We start from the raw sequence: 21,992 nt of genomic DNA, 5'->3' as shown, positions 1-21,992 counted from the left end.
TGCTTTCCCCTTGGGAGGTGCCTGATCTTTGCTCTCCCCTGAACCCTCATTTCCACCTTGCCAACGCCTGTTGTGAAACATCGCACACGGGACTCCAGGGCCGCTTCCCTGGTGCTGAGTGGCGCATGGCTCTTGTGGAGCTGGCCTTGGCACCAGAGAGGGCACTGCTGCCCTTTGAAGCAGCTCTGGTCTCCTCAGGGGGAGTGGCAGGCCTTACCTCTGCCCTGGCGTGGATGTCGCGGAGCACTCTGGACTCCTGCAAGGCCATCCTGCGGGCTCCAGGCACAGGGGACCTGCGTGCGGAGAACAAGAGAGAGAGCGACAGAGGAGACGCCACAGGCAGCTTGGCATCCTGACTTTGGACGCCCTCCCTGGCTTTTCCCCAGGGATGCTCAGCTGCTCCTCTGTCTGAAAACAGCCTCCAGCACCACCCTGGGCCACCCAGTGGCCTCTTTGCCCTGGGAACTGCCTCCCCAAACAGAACCACAGAGTGTTAGAGCTGGAAGGGACCCAGCAGGAATCTCTGCCCTCCTTCCTCTCCCTTCTAAAACCAACCTTTGCCACAACACCTCGAGCTCCTGCAGCCCCCCCCCAAGGCACACTGCAGCTTAGCCTACGCAGGGATTGACAAAACAAATGCTCCAATTCCTCTGTTTCTTCCCTGCCTCCGTTTCCTTTCCCCTCCTAAAATGACAGAATGTAAAGTCCTCGGGGCAGGGACCTGTCGTTTTGCACCCTCAACTTGCCCTGTGTGCATGGATAGCGCTAGATCCATAGGTGTCCTCGTCTCAGCAGCCCTGCTAAGGGGCACCAGAGCGAGGGAAGGAGCCAGATGCTGTGCCCCTGGCGCTGGGTGCTCGGCTGCTGTCCGGAATCTTACTCGGTCTCCTCCAAGGGCGGGTCCTGCTTCAGCCGCCGGACGTTCTCCTTGACCAGAGCCTCAAAGTGGGAATCGCTGATGGGGAGAGGGACGCCCTTGAGGGGCTCCAGGAACCTGGCGCACAGCAGCTGCAGGAGACAGGAAGGGGTCCTTGTCCCAGGGCACAGACCTCCCCAGCAAAGAGCACGGGGGCAGCAGCGGGGAGCCTGGCCGGGTGGCCTGCCCCCCACCCCCAAGAGACGCCAGGCGCCCCACCTTCATCCTGTAGTAGTTGGGCAGGTACTTGTTGTGGTGGATGAGGAAGACGTGTTTCTCCAGCCCAACCAGCAGGTCCCCCCAGTGGTTGGCAAAGGCCAGGCTCTCCGGGATGCTGTTCATCTTCAGGTGCCTGCGGAGCAGAAATGGGGGGGGGGGGTGAGCTTGGCTTCCAGGGACCCTTCCCAAAACCCCCACAAGCCCCGGTTGGGCAGCCCAGAGCAGAGGCAGACGGGCTAACACAGACTCTCCACCATGGACGGAAACATTAAAACCAGAAGGAGCACAGAGGCCGCCTTAAGCTCTGCTTTAAAATCCAAACAAAACATTCGGTTGTCACGTGTGGCAAAGGCGCGGTCGCCTGAAAGGTAGATATGGAGATAAAGTCTCACTGGATCCTTCAGCTGGGATTCCTGCATTGTGGGGGCTGGGATGGATGACCCAGGGGGGGTCCCTTCCAAATCTACAGTTCTAAATAGAAACAAGAAATGAATGGATCCGGAAAATTAAAGGGAAGGTGGGAAAGGAATTTTGAGAACAGCAGCGATGGAAACGCCAAACGCTGGTGGGGAAGAGGAGGAGGAGGGTTGTCTGCAGCTCTTTTCTTTTCCTTTCCTCGGGTGTCGGGAGAGGTCTCAGGAGAGCAAACGTTTCAAACTTCCAGCAGCCTCCAAAACAATCAGGGGGCCCCACACTGCCCTGCAAGCAAAGCAGGCCCCCCTGTGGGGGACACGACACAGAGTTGGCTTGCTCCGAATGAAGCCTGCTGGATCCCCAAGGCGCTTGCTCCCAGCTGAGTGGGTGCCAGACCGGGGCTGGTCAGGCTGGGGGAGAGCCCTGCTCAAAGCCTGCCAGAGCCATTGCTACCAGTCAGGGTAGACCAGGGTTCCCCAAACTTGGGTCCCCAGCTGGTTTTGTGCTACAGTTCCCATCATCCCTGACCGCTGGTCCTGTGAGCTTTGGATGATGGGCACTGTAGTCCAGCAATAGCTGGAGACCAAGTCTGGGGAGACCCTGGTGTAGATGATCCTGAGTTGGAGGAACCTGTGGCCTGCAGCTTCCGATGCCCCTATGTGCGCCCACCAAAGGCATGCCAGCAGACATAGGATCGTAGAGATGGGCTCCCCCTGCGATGCTGGAATGGTAACTAAAGCATCCCGGACAGATGGCCCCCAGCCTCTCCTTAAAGGCCACCTGCTTTCCAGTGCTGGGTGCAAAAGCTGCAAGGAGGAGAGAGCCCCATCGGGAGAAGGCTGGCCCGGCCCACAGGACACCCCCACTCCCCATTCAGAGTCCAGCCCGTCAGTCACCGCAGCAGCTTGTTCTCGATGTCCCAGATCTTCACGGATCCATCTCTGCTGGACGAGGCGAAGAGCTTCAGGTTGGGGCAGCAGCAGAGGCCTGGAGGAAGGGAGGCAGCGAGGGGGCGGCAGCTGTGAGACAGGAGAGCCGAGCCCCCCTTCCCCCCCCCGGCCTGGCCTGTGCGCCCCCCTGGCTCCCGCGCACCTGTGATGTCGTCCTGGGCGTCGTCTTCGGGTTTGTGCTCGGAGCGCGTCTGCTTCATCAGGTTGTAGTAGACGACGCTATAGGTGGCCGTCTGGGGGTCCTGGAAGGCCACCGCCAGCGTCTCCCCCAGGGAGCACAGGTGCAAGGCAGGGGAGGCGCAGGAGAAGCTCAGCAGCGGGACCAGGCACTCCGTGGTGTAGGGGAAGACGCGCCACATCTTCACCGTGCGGTCGGCACCTGCCCCAGGGGCAAGGAGGGGCACAGGGTCAGCCTTGAGTTTGGAGGGGCTGGTCTGCACGATGCCCGAGTCCCTTCTGACCAGGGGTCTTGTTCGGTGGCAGAGCTTCATGCTCCAGCACCAGGGGGGCAGAGAGCAGGCTGGGGCAGGGCTGGGGCATGTCCTGGGGGCGGGGCATGCCACCTGTATGGGTGTGGTGCCCAGCACAGACGGGGGGGGCAGCCACGATGGCACCCCACCAGGATTGCACTGCCAGGGGCGCTGCGCTCCCCCCGCACTCCTCTTCCTCCACCAGCGGTCTTGGTTCCAGCAAATATTCTAAATATCTAATGGTGGATTCCACTGTTGAACTCGTCATAGAATTTTGCTGAAGCCACTTAGCAGAATTACCATATTTTTCCGTGTATAAGACTAGGTTTTCCCCCTTAAAAATAATGTCAAAAATTAGGGGGCGTCTTATACATGGATACGTCTCCTGCCCTTTTCTTACATCTGAGTCCCCAAAAATAGAATGAATGGTTTGATTTTTGTATTCTTGTATTTCTATCCACCTCTGAACTGCTAAATTCCTGGCCCCTGTCTCTCTCGAAGTACTACTGAAGGGCACAAATCATTAAGATGTTTAGGCTGGAAACTGTACCTTCCTTGCAGTGGGGCAGGAGAGCTGAAAACATTCCCAATATACCATATTTACACGAATCTAATGCGCCGTCAAATCCAATGCGCACCTCAAGGTGAGCATTACATTCAAGTAAATGTGATATTTCACACCTGGCAACCAAGGTGCCCCCTGGGTTTCAGATAGCGCATGGGCAGACAAGTCCAAAAAGGCCCAGACACAAATTTTCATGGCTCTTTAGCAGCTCTGGTGGTTCCTTGACCAGAAGCGATGTATTTAGCATTAACTCTAGAAGGGTAGATTCGATTCTGACCAAACTAAGTCTCCTAGAGCAAAATATACATCCAGAGGCTTCTATGAATTTACCTCATCCTCTTTTAAAGCCATCCACGTTGGTCAGAGTCTCCTGGGGGAGGGAGCTCCAGAGCTGGACTACCAAAAGACCTTCTCTGACCTTTGGGGACACCAACTATAGAGGGCAGAAGGGGCTTCATCCCCCTCAATATTTGTGGGTCGGGGGTCTGAGCTCCTCCCCGTATTACTGCCGGGCAGCACTCGTTTGCCTGGGGGGGGGCAGGATACATGGAGGGTGAAGATCTGCACCCCCCATCCCTGATATTTGGGTTTGCCTAACCAGAGGACTCACCTGCCGAAATGATACACATCTGCGTGGGGTATTCAGCCAAGGCTGTGACCGCTTGGGGGCCATGAGCGTCCACCTTGTACCGGTCTCGGGTCAGAAACCACTCCACCACCGTCAGGAAGCCCGTTTTGTGCCCCAAAATTAGCAGGAACCTGGGGGGGGAGGGGAAGAGAAAGGTCCTTTGATAAGCATGTTCAGACAGATGTGCACGGTGGAATGGCAGCTTCAGGGGTCGGGGGAAGGATTAGCCCAATCTGGATGTGGTAAAAGAAAAGAAAAGGGTTTGCACAAGGACAAATTCAAAAAGAGAGTTTTGCTGCAACTTGGGTTGACTTTATAGATTTCCTGAGCATAGCCAAACCTGGTAATCTTCTTGCACCACAGCGCTTTGAACTGTGTGCCTGGCATCATTTCCTAACCCCCCCCTCTCCCCGCCCAGGTTCTTGGGTGGACCTGGCTCACCTGGGGGGGGGGGAATAACATCCTTCTGCCATGTAGTTCTTTAGTTATATGAATAGTCTAAGGTTTCATTTTTGTTCTCACTTCAAGCCACCTCAAAGCATTATTTATTTTAAGACTTTCCATGATACTTTTATTTCATTTCAATTTTTTATGTGTATCATGACTCGGTCTAGATATTACTTGTAGTTTGATTAGTTTGTCATACTCTATCATGATTTTATATGTTGACACCAAATCAGTGACTCTGCATGTTTCTAATGGGGAAATTCCAGTTCTGGTGTTCTACAGCTCCTGCTTTTGAAATGTGATGTTTGATGTTCTTATTGTTAAAATATTAATAAAAAATACAGTATTAATAAATACAAAAATAGCGGGGGAAAGGCAGTCAGACATGGGGAATGTAAAGCACAGGATTTAAGGCACATGGAAAAGCAATGTCTGTTGTGGTCTGCTGTGTCTCAGGAGGACAGTGCAGGTGCCTTGGCCCTTCCAGCAGAGCAAGGAGCCTGGCTAACGCTAGGCAGGGCAGACTCTGGTTTTCAGCATCCCATGTGCTGGGACGCCTGGAGCCTCTGCTCCTGGGAGTTTAGGAATGGAGTTGCAAGGGAAGCTTTTAATATTTGATGACTTATTGTATTTTAATGTTTTGCTGGAAGCTGCCCAGAGTGGCTGGGGAAACCCAGCCAGATGGGTGGAGTATAAATAAATTATTATTATTATTATTAATATTATTATTGACCCCGCAGGCTCTTCTGGGGGTCTTCTGATGAGAGTGTGGGCTGCCTTTACACGCCAAATTAACTCATAAGGGAACGTTGACCAGCACCTGCTTTGCTGCACCCCAGGCAGGACGAAGGAGTAATTGGGAAGGAGGGTGGCAGCAGCACCTACCGGAGAGTAAGACCCACTGGCAGCCCTGGCAATGAAGGAGGTGGGAGGGGCTTCTCTCAAAAGATGTTAAATTATTTTTGTTTTTTTAAAAATAAATTTTTATTGATTTTAACAACATAAAGAATAACAACATAACCAAGAAAAGAAAAAGAAAAAACATACAAACAAACATACACGACTTCCCCAAACCTTCCCTTCACTGCACCCTTATTTTTAGAATAGTTTTTAGCAATCCTTCTTTCAATTTTAATAAAATAACTTTCTTTAAATTTTCTTAAGTTTAAACTTTAACAGCTATAATTCTCTAATTCATAACCCTTGACATCTTAACATTCCGAAATTTTACAAGAGTTCTTAAGATAAACTTTAAATTTTTTCCAATCCTCTTCCACCGTCTCTCTCCTCTGGTCACGGATTCTGCCGGTCATCTCTGCTAGTCCCATAAATTCAATCACCTTGGTCTGCCATTCTTCCAGAGTAGGTAGTTCTTGAGTCTTCCAATACTTTGCTAATAAAATTCTTGCTGCCGTGGTTGCATACATAAAAAAAGTTCTGTCTTTCCTTGGAATCGTTTGGCCGACCATGCCCAGAAGAAAGGCCTCCGGCTTCTTTACAAATGTCCACTTAAGGACTTTCTTGATTTCATTATAGATCATTTCCCAGTAGGCCTTAATTCTTGGGCAGGTCCACCAAAGATGATAGAAAGTTCCTTCGCATTCATTACATTTCCAGCACTTGTTATTGGGCAAATGATATATCTTTGCAAGCTTGGCTGGGGTCATGTACCACCTATAGATCATTTTCATTATGTTCTCTTTTAAGGCACTACATGCCGTAAATTTAATACCTGTGGTCCATAACCATTCCCAGTCTGCAAACATAATATCATGACCGATATCTTGTGCCCACTTAATCATTGCTGATTTTACTGTTTCATCTTGGGTGTTCCATTTCAGCAGCAAATTATACATTCTGGACAGGTTCTTAGTATTGGGTTCCAATAACTCTGTTTCTAACTTTGACCTCTCCTTCTGAAATCCTAGTTTCCTGTCTTGCTTAAACGTCTCATTGATCTGATGATAATGTAACCAATCTCGAACTTTAGGTTTTAATTTCTCGAAGCTCAGTAATTTAGGCTTTTCACCATCATATTCTATAATTTCACAATATTTTGGCCAATCTGGGTCCATATTAAGTTTTTTTACCGCCTTGGCTTCCATGGGTGACAACCACCTGGGGTTTTTATTTTCCAACAAGTCTTTATAACGGTTCCATACATTGTATAGTGCTTTTCTGACAATATGGTTTTTAAAACCTCTATGAACCTTTACCTTGTCATACCACAAATATGCATGCCAGCCAAAGTTGTTATCATATCCTTCCAGATCTAAGACATCTGTATTCTCAAGAAGTAGCCATTGTTTCAGCCAGCAAAAAGCTGCTGCCTCATAATAAAGTCTTAAGTCCGGCAGGGCAAAGCCCCCTCTATCCTTTGAGTCAGTCAAAATCTTAAATTTTATTCTGGGTTTTTTGCCCTGCCAGACAAAATTAGATATATCTTTCTGCCACTTCTTGAAACAGTCCATCTTGTCCAAAATTTGCAATGTCTGGAACAAAAACAACAATCTCGGCAGTACGTTCATCTTGATAACAGCAATTCGGCCTAACAAGGAGAGTCTCAACCTAGACCATATGTCAAGATCTTTCTTCACTTCCAACCAACATTTCTCATAATTATCTTTAAACAGATTCACATTTTTAGATATTAAATTCACCCCCAGATATTTCACTTTTTTTGTTATTTCCAAACCCGTTTCCCTTTGAAAACTATCTTTTTCCCCCATCGTTAAATTTTTTCCCAGCACCTTTGTCTTCTGTTTGTTTAATTTAAAACCTGCCACTTGACCAAATCTTTCAATAAGCTCTAATACCCTTTTTGTACTGGCTTCTGGTTTTTGCAAGGTCAAAACTAAGTCATCTGCGAATGCTCTTAACTTGTATTGTTTAGCTCCGAGCTGTATCCCTTCAACCAGCTGGTCCCTTCTAATCATATTTAACAATACCTCCAGGACCGATATAAACAGTAGGGGGGATATTGGACATCCCTGTCGTGTCCCTTTTTCTATTGGGATCTCGTCCATAACCATACCATTCACAATTAATTTAGCCTTTTGCTCAGAATATATTGCACCTATACCATTTTCAAATTTTTGTCCTACCCCCATCCCTTGGAGATTCTTCTTCTTAAAGCTCCAACAAATGTTGTCAAAGGCTTTCTCCGCATCCACGAAAATCAGAACTGCTTTTCTATTTATGTTCATCTCTAGGAGTTCCAAAATGTCTATAATGTTCCTCACATTGTCTGACATATGTCTCCCTGGGAGAAAGCCTGTTTGGTCCTTATGAATCTCCTCCAATAGCACTTTTAAAAATCTTTTTGCTAAAATGTCTGCAAAAATTTTATAATCCACATTTAAAAGTGAAATAGGGCGGTAGTTCTTAACTTGATGTTTCTCAGTTTCTGTTTTCGGTATAAGTGAGATGAATGCTTCCTTCCACGATTCGGGGGCCTTTTTCCCCTCCAAAATTTGATTACACACTTCTTTCAATGGTTGTATTAGCCATTCCTTCAATGCTTTATAGTATCTCGCGGTCAGCCCATCTGGTCCTGGTGATTTTCCCAGTTGCATACCCTGGATGGCACCCTCTATTTCTTGATCTGTAATTTTCTCATTCAAAATCCTTTTATTATTTTCCGTAATCTTTGGCAGTCCATATTTTTTAATAAATTCTTCTATCTCTTCTTCATTCTTTGGCCATTGTGAATACAATTTCTTAAAAAAACTTTGAAAACAATTGCTGATCTCATTTGGTTTACTAATAAACTTCCCATCTACCTCGAGGGATGTCACCGTATTCAACTTTTGCCTCTTTTTCAATTGCCATGACAGCAGTTTCCCACATTTGTCTGCTGACTCAAAAGTCTTTTGCCTCATTTGTTTTATTTTCCATTCTATTTCTTGATTTATCAGTTCCATATATTGGGTCTGGTAATACTTTATTTCTCTTAAAATCTCCTGAGACTTAGGTTTAGATCTCAATTTCTTCTCTCCTTCTTTCATTTGTTTCCAGATTTTTTCCTTCTTCTCATTCTGTTTTTTCCTCTTTATAGAGTTCTGCTGGATTAGGAAACCACGCATCACGGCCTTGCTGGCGTCCCATATTATTCTTTTTTCCACATCTGATCTCAAGTTTACCTCGAAGTAGTCTTTCAATGTCTTTTGGGCCTTTTTATAAATTGCTTCATCTCCAAATAGGGTGTCATTCATTCTCCATCTGAAGGTTCCAGCTGTTGTCAATTTCATTTCCATCCTTATTGCATTATGGTCGGAGCAGGTTTTTGGGCAGATTTCTGTTTTTTTAACCCTTGGTGCCAGATTACTGGAAATCCATATTTGGTCAATCCTGGTCCACGTCATTTTTGCTTCAGAGAAGAAGGTCCCCTCTCTTTCCAGAGGGTTCCTTGTTCTCCAGATATCAATCAAGTCCATGGTGTCAGTCAGTTCGAAAAAAGTCTTTGGTAATCTCCCATCCTTGGAAATTATTTGTCTTTGCGCTTTGTCCATGTTTGTGGAGACAACTCCGTTCATATCGCCCATCATTATGATTTTTAAGTCCATGAAATCCATTAAAGTCTCATGCAACTTCTTAAAGAACTCAGCCTTCCCCTCATTAGGTGCATAGACTCCTACAATCAAGATCTTTTCTCCTTGTATTTGGATTTCCACTGCCAGAAATCTTCCTTGTTCATCCTTAAAAATGATTTTTGGTTCCAGTTTTTCTTTAACGTACATCACTACCCCTCTTTTCTTGACTTTATCTGACGAAATAAATTCCAGTCCTAATCTCTTGTTTATCAGCAATTTTCTGTGTATCCTGGCAATGTGAGTTTCTTGCAAGCATATTACATCTAAATGTTCTTTCTTTAATATATGAAACACTTGACCCCTTTTTCGGGGATGGTTCAGACCATTGCAGTTCCAACTCAGAAGTTGCAGAGACATTTTGTTACTGGGCTTCTTTTCCACCGACTGCTCCAAGTGCTTGTTCCTCGTCAGTCGGTGCTGGGTTCAGTCCAAATGACAGGTTTGCTATATCCGGTATTTCCCTCTCAGTCACAGTTCCTTTTTGAAAATCCTCAAAGTTTCTTTCCAGAAAGTGTTCTTTATCTTGAATTGTTTTAATTTTAATTTTTTTCCCTTTGAAGTTGAAGGACAACCCTTGTGGGAACTCCCACCTAAATGGAATATTATTTTGTTTCAGTAGGTCCACTAAAACTTTAAATTGGGCCCTGACTTCCAAAAAGTGTTTAGGAATATCTTTGAAGATCTGTATTTGAGAATTTTTAATAATCAAGGCCTTCTGGAAATGGAGGTTCAATATTTTATCTCTTTCTTCTTTGGATCTCAACGTAATTAAACAGTCCCTTGGTTTCTTGCCTTGCTTCCTGCCAATCCGGAAGGCTGTAGTTATTGCAAATTCCTCTTCCTCTCCTTCTAGCTCATCCGTCCAAAATTCTTGAAACTTGTCTGTGAGAAATTCCCCAAGATTGTCCTCTTCCTCCTCTGGTACCAGTCTTAATTTCAAGTTCTTACTTTTTCTCTCCAGTTCCATAAGTGCCAAAGCAGCATCATGTTCATGTACTTTCTTTGCAATAGGCGCAAATTTTCCCTTGGTTTCCTCGGCAGTGCTCCTAGCAGTCTCAGCTATTTTCCTTGTTTCGGTACTTTCCTGAATTAAGCGATTTATAGAATCTGTATTAGATGATATTGCCGTTGTGTTCAGGTCAAGTCTTGTTGTCAACTCTGTCAGTTTCTTAGAGTTCTCTGTTGATTGCTTAGTGAGTGCTTCTAAAGATTGATTTATTCTGAGCAGTGCCTGTGTCATAGAATCCATTGATGCTGTTGTACCTTTTTCCTGTGCAGCTGCAGCTCCTGTTAAGGAGCCTCTTTTTTGAGCTTGCTTTTGGGCTTGTTTTGTTTTGCTTCTTGTTGATATCTCCTCCAGTGGAGTGCTCATAACTCAAGGTCATTCACACAGGAAAGTTGCAAGTGGAAAATCCCACTTTCCTGCCTTGATTCAGCTATCTCTCTTTTAGTCCTCTAGAGGGAGAAGTTGTATCCAAGTAGGTATAACAAAGAAACAGGAGAGCCAAGAGCCATGCAAAGTCCCAGAAACAGGAATCTATCCAAAAGTCTTACTTTGTTGCTGTTTAGAAAGTTACAGATTTTGTCCCCTAAAGTCCCATTACTTTGTTTCAAATAAAGTCTTACTTTGTAGCCACAGTTTTTTGACAGTTCTCTTCCAGGCACTCACCGCTCAGGCAGCCCGGCCAGGGGTATCGGCAGCGGAGAGTTTCCCTTTCTAAGTTCTTTTCATTTAGCAGGTTAAATTAGATCAATCTTCTTCCCCCCCTCTCCCGCTCTAAAGGGGGGGAGGTCCCCTCCGATGTCAGGTTTGACAGATTTTAAGAAAGAAGAAAAGTTCCCTTTAAATATAGCTTAATCTTTTTCATTGCTCCGTCAATCGTGCAGTTCCGGGAGGCTGACTTCCTTAATTTTCGCCTTCCCGTTTTCAGTCAAATCTTCTTAATTTAACAGACCCGTTAACTTTGTTTTTGCCGTTCTTACTCACGGGTGTTGTTGCCAATCGATAGTTTCAGGAAGGAATCGGCGCTCTCCGTCAATGGCGACGCGGCTTCGCTCCGTGAGCTGGGTTGCGATCCTCAGCACCGCGCTCACACCCGGTGCCGCTCCGGAGCCTTTAAAAAGGCTCTTTCACAATACCGGGGGGCGCAAAGGTGCCCACCGAATCTCCTTGTCCACAGGCTTCAGCGCCTGTGATTTTAGGGGTCCCCCGCTCGCCGTAGCGGGTCAGACCCGAACTCACGGAGCAGTCCTGCTTCGGAGCTCGAAGCAAGGACCGCCATTAACGCTGGCGCCGACCGGAAGTTGTTAAATTATTTTTGTATGCCACAACTGCTGCTCGTATTTTGTTAGCTAAAAAGTGGAAAACCCAAGAATTACCAATGATAGAAGAATGGCAGATGAAGATGATGGATTTTTCGGAGCTAGCCAACCTAACCGGAAGAGTTCGCGACCAGAAGGAGGAGGAGTATCAGCAAGAGTGGATCAAATTTAATGATTACTTAGATAAATATGTTAAGTTAAATTAACTGAAAACAGCTTGCAGATACTTAATTGGCTTAGGATTTTATTTATGTTAAGTGATGACTTAATATGTTTAATTTCATAATGTGAAGATTTAAGGATGTTAATGTTTAAGTTAAATTTCATAAGAACTGAGATTTGGAAAACCGTTAAAAGGATATGCAAGGGGAAGCGAGGAAGTCATGTTAACAAGTGTAATTTTCAATAAGGCTGTGATTTATGTTTGTTTGTTTATAATGTTGTGAAAACCAATTAAAAACAATTGGAAAAAAGAGAGGGGCTTCTTCCGAGTCCCGCCCCGTCCATCTCACCCGCTTTACCTGTTTTTATCCGGGAGTTTCAGCCACTGCTTCCTGTAACCTTTGCAATCCACCACATCCAGCCACTGGGAATAGGCCTTCTCTGGGTCCAGCACATGGCTGTAGACCAGGAGGCAGCAGGGGGCAGAGGCCCAGGTGTGGCCCGGAAGGCTCTTCTTGACCTGCATGGGGTCCTGGGCGCTGTTGACCCACAGCACGGCCCCATCCTCCATCAGCACAAAGAGGGTCTCCCGGGGCAGGCAGTACGCCACGTCCAGACCCTGGCGGGGGCTGTCCAGGAAGAGGATGGCGATGATGACTCCGCTCTGAGCATCCACCATCCGCACGGTGGAGTCCTGGCAGACGCAGAGGGCGCGGACGGGGAAGCTGCCCAGGGCCTCCAGGTTGACGCAGCTGATGCGCCGGACGGGGCAGCCCACGGGCGTGTACAGCGAGTAGAGCTTGTTGATCTTCCAGAGGGTCAGGGACGAGCCGGAGACGGAGACGACGTGAGAAAGGGTCACGGCCTTCAGGGTCTCCACGGGATCCGACAAATGGACCTGGTCCACCTGGTCAATGGTGTTGAGGTTCCAGGTGCGGATGGTGCCGTCCTGGGAGGCGGAGAAGATGAGGGGCCTCTGAGGGTAGATGGTCACAGCAACGACCGGACCTGGGGGCACAAGGTGGGGGGGCACAAGTAGCTCAAAGGGGGCCAAAGCCAGTCACAGCTACGTGGGGATGGAGACAGGAGCGGATCAATGCCTTCTCGCATCTTCAGAAGAGCTGCAGGAAGGAGAGCAGGCTCCACCTGGTCCTGCTTTGAGCTCTTGGTTCTCCTTACTGTGGGATGTGAAGCACAAGAGCAGTCAAGTACAACACTCCTAGAGTGAACATGTTTACACATGGGGAGGAATGCTTGTCCAGCCAGCAGGTCAACTTCCTGTTTCCTTCTGGGCTGGGACAGACTTCCTCTGCATGTGACTAGAGGCGGGTGTGGCCTCACCTGTGCAGGTAATGATAAAAGCACAGGGCAGGGCAGCCATCTCTCTCTCTCTGTGACTACATGCATCAAAGAAGCAACATCTGCTTAGCCAAAGATGCTCTTTTGGCCTCCCGCCAAGAGAGGACAAACTATCTCCTTATGAGATAGTTTCCACGTGTATGTTACTTCATTAAGCTAAGTCTGCCTTCTGGGATCCAACTGTGAACAGAATGTGAGTAAACTCTCTTTATACTTTTGTAGAAGACTGGTCGTGTCTTATCTTTTATAGAAGCTTTAGAGCGTGTGAGCAAACGCATCTGCTGTGAGTTTAAAAGGGGGAATGTTACTCTGCTAAATTGTGAACATTCCCGCACTTACAACCCAGTACTAATTCATATAGCTAGATGTTTTGGCCAGGATAGATATTCAAATGTCCAACAGTGGCTCAGCAGACCTTATCAAAGACCTAGAGACATTCAACATCAACAACTGCTAGGCACCCTTATGCCTTTTAGCAGCTGCATGCTAGGCAGAAATTCAACAGGTTCAGCCTCCCATCGTTGTATTTTCATGTTGGGAAAAACTCCCCCATTGACTTTCTGGCCATAAAACTATCCTGTAGGAGGAAAGAGTGGCTATTGCAGCCAGGGCTGCCCCCATGACGATGAGGCACCCCTCTTGGACACGCCACTCCTGCGAGGGAGGCAGCAGCCAGAGGTGCTGCGAATGTGAGTGTGTCCCAGCCTAAGGGGGAAAGAGGCATCGGTCTCTTGCCAAAGGCCTTCCTAGCGGCTGGGGGGAGGGATTCTTCAGTTGCCCGTATCTCCGCATCCTGGCTGAGAGTGACGCACCCACGCTCACCCGTGTGGCCCACAAAGACCATCTGAATGTGCCAGTTCTTGTCCCAGACCTTGATTGTTGTGTCCCGTGAGGCCGTGATGGCACAGCCGATCACTTCGCAGTAGGTGAGGTCTGTGATCACCCTGGGAGAGAAGACGAAGAAGAGCAGCCCGGGTTACATCAGGTCCTTCTTGGACTGCGTGGTCTCCAGGATCCCTTACAACTCTACCACTCTATGGTCTTATGTTTCCATGGACCACGCAGACCAGCCCTCCGCTTCCCAAAGCAGCTCAGTCAGGTGGCTCTGAGGTATTAGCGGCAGGACACCAACCAAGAACTGCCACCCTTTCCAGAGCCCCAGGGTTCAGTCACCACCACAACTTGTGGGAGAGAATTCTGGATGTTGTGCTTTGTGCGCAAAGAGACATTCTCTCTCTCTCTCCCGTCTCTTTGGGATCTACTTCCCATTGGCTTCCTTGGATAAATGCCTCCTCAAGTTGCTTTGGGTTGCCTTGGGCAAGATAAAGTGACTAACAAATTTAAGAAATCATAAAAACAAATAACGCTGGGGCCACAGGAGGTCAAGTGGAGGTGCTTCTCAGTCATGGAGGTGGGGTGGGGGTCAAACTAGCCACAGCCTGGGTGGTGGGCAGTGGAAAATTCCACTGGGCCATTCTGAAGCTCTCTAAGCGTGTTAATGATTAACTGATGGTGTTCTCTGCTCTTACAGGTGAGTGTTTAACCTTAGGTCGCATGATTCAATTGCAAATTTGCCTTTTTGAAAGGGAGTTGCCTTTTGACTCCTTTTGAGGAGGTGTAAATTACCCTCTCAGGAGGGTAGTTTTGAGGAGGTGTAAATTACCCTCTCGGGAGTTGTATAGACTTAGGCTGGATCCAGGCTCACATAAGCTATGGAATAAACATAGCTTTGATTTTTGCAGATTGTAATTATGTTATATATTTAAGAAGAAGAACCTGTGCTTGAATATACATACACTTTATACAACTTTCTGGAGGTACCATTGTTTTGTACCTGTTTTAGTGAAGCTTTGAATCTGATTAATGGGTCCGGACAATTTGTATTCTAATAGGGTTTTATGCATTCGATTGCTTCAAGCTGCACAATATTAAAATCTGCAATAATTATCTCCCTTAGTGGGTTGTGCAAGCCATTGCTCCAAATGATGTTTTTTATAAAGTAGGGTGCAGGGGCCACTGGAAATGAATTAACAGAACCAAGTGGGTGGCAGACCAAAAAGGTTTGGGAACCGCTGCCTTAAATAGTCCAAGATGGAACAAGGAGGAACCTGCCCCAGCTCTGTGCCCAAGAGAGCAGCACTGAAAGCCCATCCTTCCATGGGGGCATCCTGTTCCCAGTGGGGGCCTCTCTCCTTGCTGGGAAGACCAGTTCTCTGCGGGGCCCGGGAGGAGCCTCACCTGTTGTGGAGCTCCTTCTTGAAAGAGAGGAGTTTCCCACTGGAGATATCCCAGGCCGCAGCGCCCGTGGTGCTGGAGGTGAAGCAGCGCTGGGGCTGCAAGCTGCTGGTGTCCAGGGCGATGTGGGAGAAGACGTCTCCGGGCCCCAGGCCCTCGCTCAGGACCACGCGGCACTGCAGGCTCCGGCAGCCGTAGCGGAAGTCCCAGATGGTCAGGTTCCCGTCCCCCGCGGTCACGATCCGGTTCAGGTTCTCGCTGTAGATCCCGCATCGGATGGGCATGGCGGAGCGGACCTGGGAGAGCAGCTGGAAGCCGGAGTCCAGGACCTGGAGGCCGCCCTCGTCCCAAGCCACAAACTGGTTGACCAGGGAGGCGTGCAGGATTCCCGCCATGGGGGCAGGGGCCTTCAGGCAGCTCTTGTAGGAGCCCTCCTCCTTCAAGAAGTGCAGCTTGTTCTCCGAGTCCAGCACCACAAAGCGATTCCCGTGCACATCGTGCGTCACGCACCGCACGGGGCTGCCCAAGGCTGAGCGACTCAGGTGCTGCAGGCCGTGGCTCAGGTGGATGGGCTTCAAGTCCTCCTTCTTCATCTGCAAGAGGAAGACGAAGGCCAGGCAGCGTTGGCCCCACCGCCAGCAAGAGCATCGGGCCGAGTGGAGCGCTCTCTGCATGCGCTTATTCCAGAGTGTTGCACTGCCTGAGCCTCAGGTCCCTTCCAACTCATGGGAGCTGCCCGTTCCTTGGACATGGGCAGAGACCCCTAAGGGGCTCAGGCCAGTGGCGGAGGAAGGGGGTGTACGGCCAGCCCTGGGTGTCATCACTGAGGGGGGTGGGTGTGTGTGACAAAATGAATTAAAAAAAAATGGGCTCACAAAACTTTTTAGGAGTGATGAGGTGCCTTAGGTGCCTGCAGGTTCCACGCTGCCTACCGCCTCTCCCGATATGCCCCACAGAGGACTTAAGGTCCATAAATAACAACACCCTAAAGGCCCTAAGGAAGTCAGATTAGCCTCAATCAGAGCCAGGGCCTTTTCAGTGATGGCTCCGACCTGGTGGAACGCTCTGTCTCATGAGACCAGGGCTCTGCGGGATCTGATTTCTTTCCGCAGGGCCTGTAAAACAGAGTTGTTCCACCTGGCCTTTGGCTTGGAATCAACTTGATCCCCTTCCCCTCTTTCCTTTCTCCTTCTGTGATGGAACTCCTATTTGGGGACTTCCCTGACTTTTTTCTGGCCCACGTAGGACCAGTCTGGATAGTTGGCCTTGGTGAAGACTTGACGTTTTCATCCCCAAAAAGTTTTGGATTTGAGTTCCTACTGAAATGAGGCTGCATTTTAATGTTGTATTTTAATCTTGTTTTTAAGTTGTATTTCAATCAATTGTTTTTATACCGGTGTGTGCTGCCCTGAGCCTGGTCTTGGCTGGGGAGGACACGCCCCCACACCCAGCACCTGAGCGGCAAGCTATGCCGCTGGCTCTAGCTGTGAGGTCCCAGGGACCTTGGAGAGCTCTTGGGGATCAGGAGGCTGGGAAACACCTTGATGGCGGAACAAAACAAGTTAAGGCTGGCCCCACAAAGGGAGCAGTAAATATTGTCTGCTTCTGCGAGGGGCTCAGAACAGGAGGCAGAGGAGCTCAGGACAACCAAGGGGGCTTGGCCCTGACGTTCTCCTTCAACTTCATACGGTTCGGATTGCAGCCCCTACTACCCAAATATGCTGGGGCACCACAGTACGCAGCACATAGTTTTAAAAATGGAATTCACTCCCAAAATATGCCGTCATGGTCACCTACTCAGATTTCTTTAAAAGGGGATGCGCCACATTCATGGAGAAAAAGGAGAGCAAAACAGCTGTGTTTTACTGCCACCTGTTGGAGGCAGAAAATACCTCTGCAGGCCAGATGCCAGGAACCCCAGGTGAGGAGAGGAGAGCCCTGAGGGACCTGGCTCTTTCTCAAGGGCTAACCCAGGCATCTTGTTGGCCCCTGATATTCAGAGCACATTTGCAGGGAGCAGGAAGAGAGGAATAGGGTACAAATGGATAACCATTCAAGGCACTGGATGTTCCCTTCCACAAGAGGGTTCGTGTGAGCCCCTCCAAAAGCCTGTTTGCAATGGCAGGAAACATCTCTGGGACACCTGAAGCAGCAGGAGGATACTTGAGACAGGTGCATGGTGCCATTTTCTGAGCAGGTCCGAGCGGCTGGTGCCCTGGCACCTCTCCCCTCCTGATCCCCAGGTGCTGAGGATTTCACTGAGACACAGCTGCCACACCTGGACCCCCCTGGCCAGACCGGCTTCTCCCCCAAGAAATGTACCAGGTCCAGAGCGCGGCGGAGGCGTTTCTGGAGTCTGATCCAGTGCAGGTACGCCCTGCTTGGCTGAGCCTTGGGTACCGGCTGTGGCTCATTCTGCTTCTCCTCCTCTGCTCCCACCTCCTTCGTGTTTTCAAAGGGCTCTAAGGACAGGCGCAGCCGCTTCCTTTGCTCTCCACGAGTGGCTGTTGGAGGAAGGTGGGAGCTGTAACGATGTCACTCACAAGTGACCCATCGGTTCCCTCCACACCCCTGTGAGGTGCTGTTCCATTTCCCCCTTTTTACAGGAAGTACTCATTTGTACAGGGGGACGCAGGTGGCGCTGTGGGTTAAACCACAGAGCCTAGGACTTGCCGATCAGAAGGTCGGCGGTTCAAATCCCCGCGACAGGGTGAGCTCCCGTTGCTCGGTCCCTGCTCCTGCCAACCTAGCAGTTTGAAAGCACATCAAAGTGCAAGTAGATAAATAGGCACCACTCTGGCAGGAAGGTAAACGGCATTTCCGTGCACTGCTCTGGTTCGCCAGAAACAGCTTGGTCATGCTGGCCACATGACCCGGAAGCTGTACGCCGGCTCCCTCGGCCAGTAAAGCGAGATGAGCGCCGCAACCCCAGAGTTGGCCACGACTGGACCTAATGGTCAGGGGTCCCTTTACCCTTTACTTACTCATTTGTACCTATTTGTCTCTGGGTCTCTCCCTCCCCACACAAGCCCCTGAGAGCATCACCCCTCGGGGACCACCCCTGGCTTCGCTCAGCAGCATGATGAGGCTGGTGAAGACACCCAGGGGCAGGGTCTGGATCCCCCAGGGCTCCTACAGACACCGCACCACCCTGATGCAACCCTGCTTACAGCTTCTGCGTTCCGCCTCCATTATCCCTGTAAGTTCTGCCTTTCTCTGGACAGCAGACTCCTCGTATCAGGGGCGAACGGAGCAGCTCATCCACACAGAGGATGCTGAAGGGCAAAGGGAACCAAACGCCTTCTTAGAACCTGCAAAGCTGGACTTGGAACCAGCTTTCAAGGCACGGGGTCCGCACTGGAACCTGGAAAAGTAGCAATAATAATTATTTTTTTTAATAATGATGCTATTAAAAGCCTAGCCACCCTAGGTAACCATTAAGCATGAGAGTGTTTCTGTAGAAATGCAGAGGGTTTTCAGCTCATCTGTTGGAAGCGACAAGGCAGAATTGCAAATTATAGTCCATATTTATTGGAGGTACAGTGGTACCTCGGGTTACATACGCTTCAGGTTACAGACTCTGCTAACCCAGAAATAGTACCTCAGGTTAAGAACTTTGCTTCAGGATGAGAACAGAAATCGTGCTCTGGAGGCATGGCTGCAGCAGGAGCCCCCATTAGTTAAAGTGGTCTTCAGGTTAAGAACAGTTTCAGGTTAAGAACGGACCTCCAGAATGAATTAGGTACTTAACCCGAGGTACCACTGTACCGTGCGCCTTTTCCTATGCATACCAGCTCGGTTCTCCCCACAACAGTAGGCATGTCATAGGGAATTGGGGAGAAGATCTAATGAGAGCCACCCATCCTAGGTCTCATCGCACATCAACCTAAACCACAGATTCATTAACAAACCATAAAGTCACCATGAGTTTTGTCCCGATGGTGATAGTGATTTATTATTATTATTTCTTACCCTCCCTTCACCATAAGGTACCAGAGAAGATTGCAACCATTTAAAATTCAGTCTTAACAGTTTAAAACCAATTACAATCACAACTAGAGAGCGTCCTATCTCAGCACATAGCTGTCAACTTTCCCCTTTTCTTGTGAGGAATCCTATTTGGAATAAGGGAATTTGCCTTAAAAAAAGGAAAACGTTGACAGCTATGTCTCAGCAGTCAAAGGCCAGGCGAGGTAAAAGAGATGCATGTTTCTTAATAAGATATCAATATCCATCCCATCATCAGACAGAATCTTTCCAGGGCAGGTTAGATGATGACATGCAAATATTTAAAAGCAACGTAAAAACCAGCCTGGACAATTGTTCAATGTGTGAGTTGCGCTTTCCATCCGAGGGGAGCTCAGAATAACAATGACCTGCTACATGCAAACCCACAAAATGGAGACCTGTGTATTCTAAGAACGTGCACACAGATATCTCAGTGAAAAGCTCTAGCACCCATTTCTTACACAGCTTCTCTGCCCCCCCAAAAAAGTGCAGGTACCCCTCTGGAGGACCACCCTCTGGAGCTCAGGCCCAAACTCTTGACAACTCCACTTTCTTCCAGAGTGACAACTGCCACTACACCCCCCCCCCCGCACAGTTCAGGCTGGGGTGGTGGTGCGGCTGAGACCCTCACAGGCCTCACCATGGCTGCCCACAGCTCAGGCTGCCTCCAGGAAGGGCACAGGATCAGGGCCTGGAAGGAGGAGCTGGCACCTGCCCAGGCTTTTGCCCAGCCCCATCCCTGAGGGGTGGCAGCAGGAGGAGAGCCTCCCCTCGTCTCCTTTGGCTCCCGGGGCTTCGCACTGCCCACTCGCAAGATGGCAGCATTTACCTGGGGCCTGCGGGAGCCTGGGCCGGCCGAGCCTCGTTGCCATGGAGACAGGCGTTCTGTTGACTAGCAGGGCAGGCCGGGCCTGGTCCTCGGGGCAGGAAACGCAGCCGGGGAGGGATGCAGGTGGGTGCAGGGAGCCCTCCAGGCAGGGCGCTGGGCTTGGCACCCCCAGAGGGGGTGCAATGAGATGCCAGTCCTCAGGAGGGAACAGAGGTCCCTGCCTGTCCGCACTTGCATGTTGGCCCAGGGATGCCAAGCTCCTGAGTGTGGACAGAGGGAGGGCGAGGAGGGCGGCCACTTTACGTTTTCCCCAGCTCTGCAGATCAGTGAGCATCCCTTTGGTCTCCTAGGTGGCCGGGCCGTGGTCTGCCTTCTCTGATGACGTTTTTATTGCTATTCATTTACTTATATATTGTGTTTCCACCCCACCTTTTCCTTCAAGGAGCTCAAGGTGGCCCGTATGGGTTTTCTTCCTTCTCATGTTCTCCTCAGAACAACCCTACAAAGTAGGCTAGGCTGAGAGGCAGCAACTGACCTCCACGGTCATGCCCAGCCAGCTTCACAGCTAAGCAGGGATTGGAATGCTGGTCTCTCCCAGATCCTGGTAGGGCGCTCTAACCACTGCCCCACCCTGCAGCCCAAGGAGGCCTTTGAGGTAGAGGTTGCCGTCTCTCACCCCAGCAAGGGGTCAGTTTCCTCAAGAGCCTCAGAAAAGGGAGAAAGGTTGCATCCGGACTATGACACCCGTGCACCTTTGGGGAGAGGGTGCAATTCAAAAGGGGCTCTGTATTGTTAGCAGAGAAGGAGCTGCTTCTCACGGACGCCCCAGGAGCAGGAAGCCAGGCTGTGTCCCCTTCAGTGCCCACCTTTTGGAATGAGTTCTTGAAGGGCAGCAGGAGAGGATGGAGAGACTCGCCTGTGAAGAAAAGCTGCAGCGTTTTGGGGAAAGAAGATTAAGGGGTGACATGACAGAAGTTCATGGAGAAAGTTGAGAGAGAGAGGTTTTCTCCCTCTCACAACCCTGGAACTTGCGGAAATCCCAGGAAGCTGAACGTTGAGCGATTCAGAAAGTCCTTCTTTACACAGCGCAGAGTTAAACCGTGGAACTCCCTCCCCCGGGAGACAGTGGTGGATGGCTTTGAGAGAGAATTAGGCAAAGGGGTACCAATAATAATAATAATAATAATAATTTATTATTTATACCTCGCCCATCTTGCTCAGTTTCCCCAGCTACTCTGGGCAGCTCCCAATCGAGTGTTAAACACAATGCAGCATTAAGTATTAAAAACTTCCCTAAACAGGGCTGCCTTCAGATGTCTTTAAAGATAAGCTAGTTGCTGCTTATTTCCTTGACATCTGATGGGAGGGCCTTCCACAGGGCAGGTGCCACTACCAAGAAGGCCCTCCGCCTGGTTCCCTGTAACCTCACTTCTCGCAACGAGGGAACCGCCAGAAGAGCCCAGCAGCCACTAGAGTTTGTTACACATAGTGTCTCTTTACCTGCCTGCATTTGTTTTGGGGCAGGAGACATAGGGGAGGACAAGGGCAATGTTAATTGGTTGATAATGATTTATGTAGAAAGGTGGGGAGAACCTATTAGAAATAAAGATTTAAATCAAGCTCAGGCTTAGTGAGTGGTCCCCCAGATTACTCCCCCCCCCCAGCATTTGGTGGAGCTGCCCCCTTGTCCCACAAATTAAGGCAGACCTGGTCTGAAATGCTTGCAGTGCTGAAACTTTGCCCCCCTCTCAAATGTCAGTGGAGAAACAGGAACCTCAGAAGTGAAGAAGCAGATGCAAAACGTTGAGAGTCACCACTGGCAACACCTCTCCCACCCAGTTTGCACCAGTGGACTGAAGCAATCCAAAGCAGAGTG

At 49.3% G+C, this 21,992-nt stretch overlaps 1 protein-coding gene across 6 annotated transcripts in view; it reads right to left on the bottom strand.

The window, feature by feature from the left end:
- Positions 1 to 20,235, bottom strand: part of LOC309373975 (uncharacterized protein) — a 43,188-nt gene extending 22,953 nt beyond the window's left edge. For 5 of the 6 annotated variants that reach the window (XM_081918631.1, XM_081918634.1, XM_081918633.1 and 2 more), the window contains exons 1-12: positions 19,999 to 20,109; positions 18,450 to 18,643; positions 17,602 to 17,783; positions 15,283 to 15,872; positions 13,867 to 13,988; positions 12,045 to 12,693; positions 4,145 to 4,293; positions 2,642 to 2,878; positions 2,446 to 2,536; positions 1,136 to 1,268; positions 881 to 1,008; positions 218 to 293 (exon numbers count right to left, since the gene is read on the bottom strand). In XM_081918631.1, the coding sequence (XP_081774757.1) occupies positions 218 to 293; positions 881 to 1,008; positions 1,136 to 1,268; positions 2,446 to 2,536; positions 2,642 to 2,878; positions 4,145 to 4,293; positions 12,045 to 12,693; positions 13,867 to 13,988; positions 15,283 to 15,872; positions 17,602 to 17,783; positions 18,450 to 18,471 (2,379 nt within the window). In that variant the 5' untranslated portion in view covers positions 18,472 to 18,643; positions 19,999 to 20,109. The other variant, XM_081918632.1, reaches the window with a different exon arrangement.
- Between the last annotated feature and the right edge of the window lie 1,757 nt (positions 20,236 to 21,992).

This window comes from Podarcis melisellensis (assembly GCF_964234715.1).
Source record: "Podarcis melisellensis genome assembly, chromosome: 7".
In the NCBI taxonomy this organism is placed as follows: domain Eukaryota; kingdom Metazoa; phylum Chordata; class Lepidosauria; order Squamata; family Lacertidae; genus Podarcis; species Podarcis melisellensis.
This window is presented reverse-complemented; position numbering and strand designations above follow the sequence as displayed.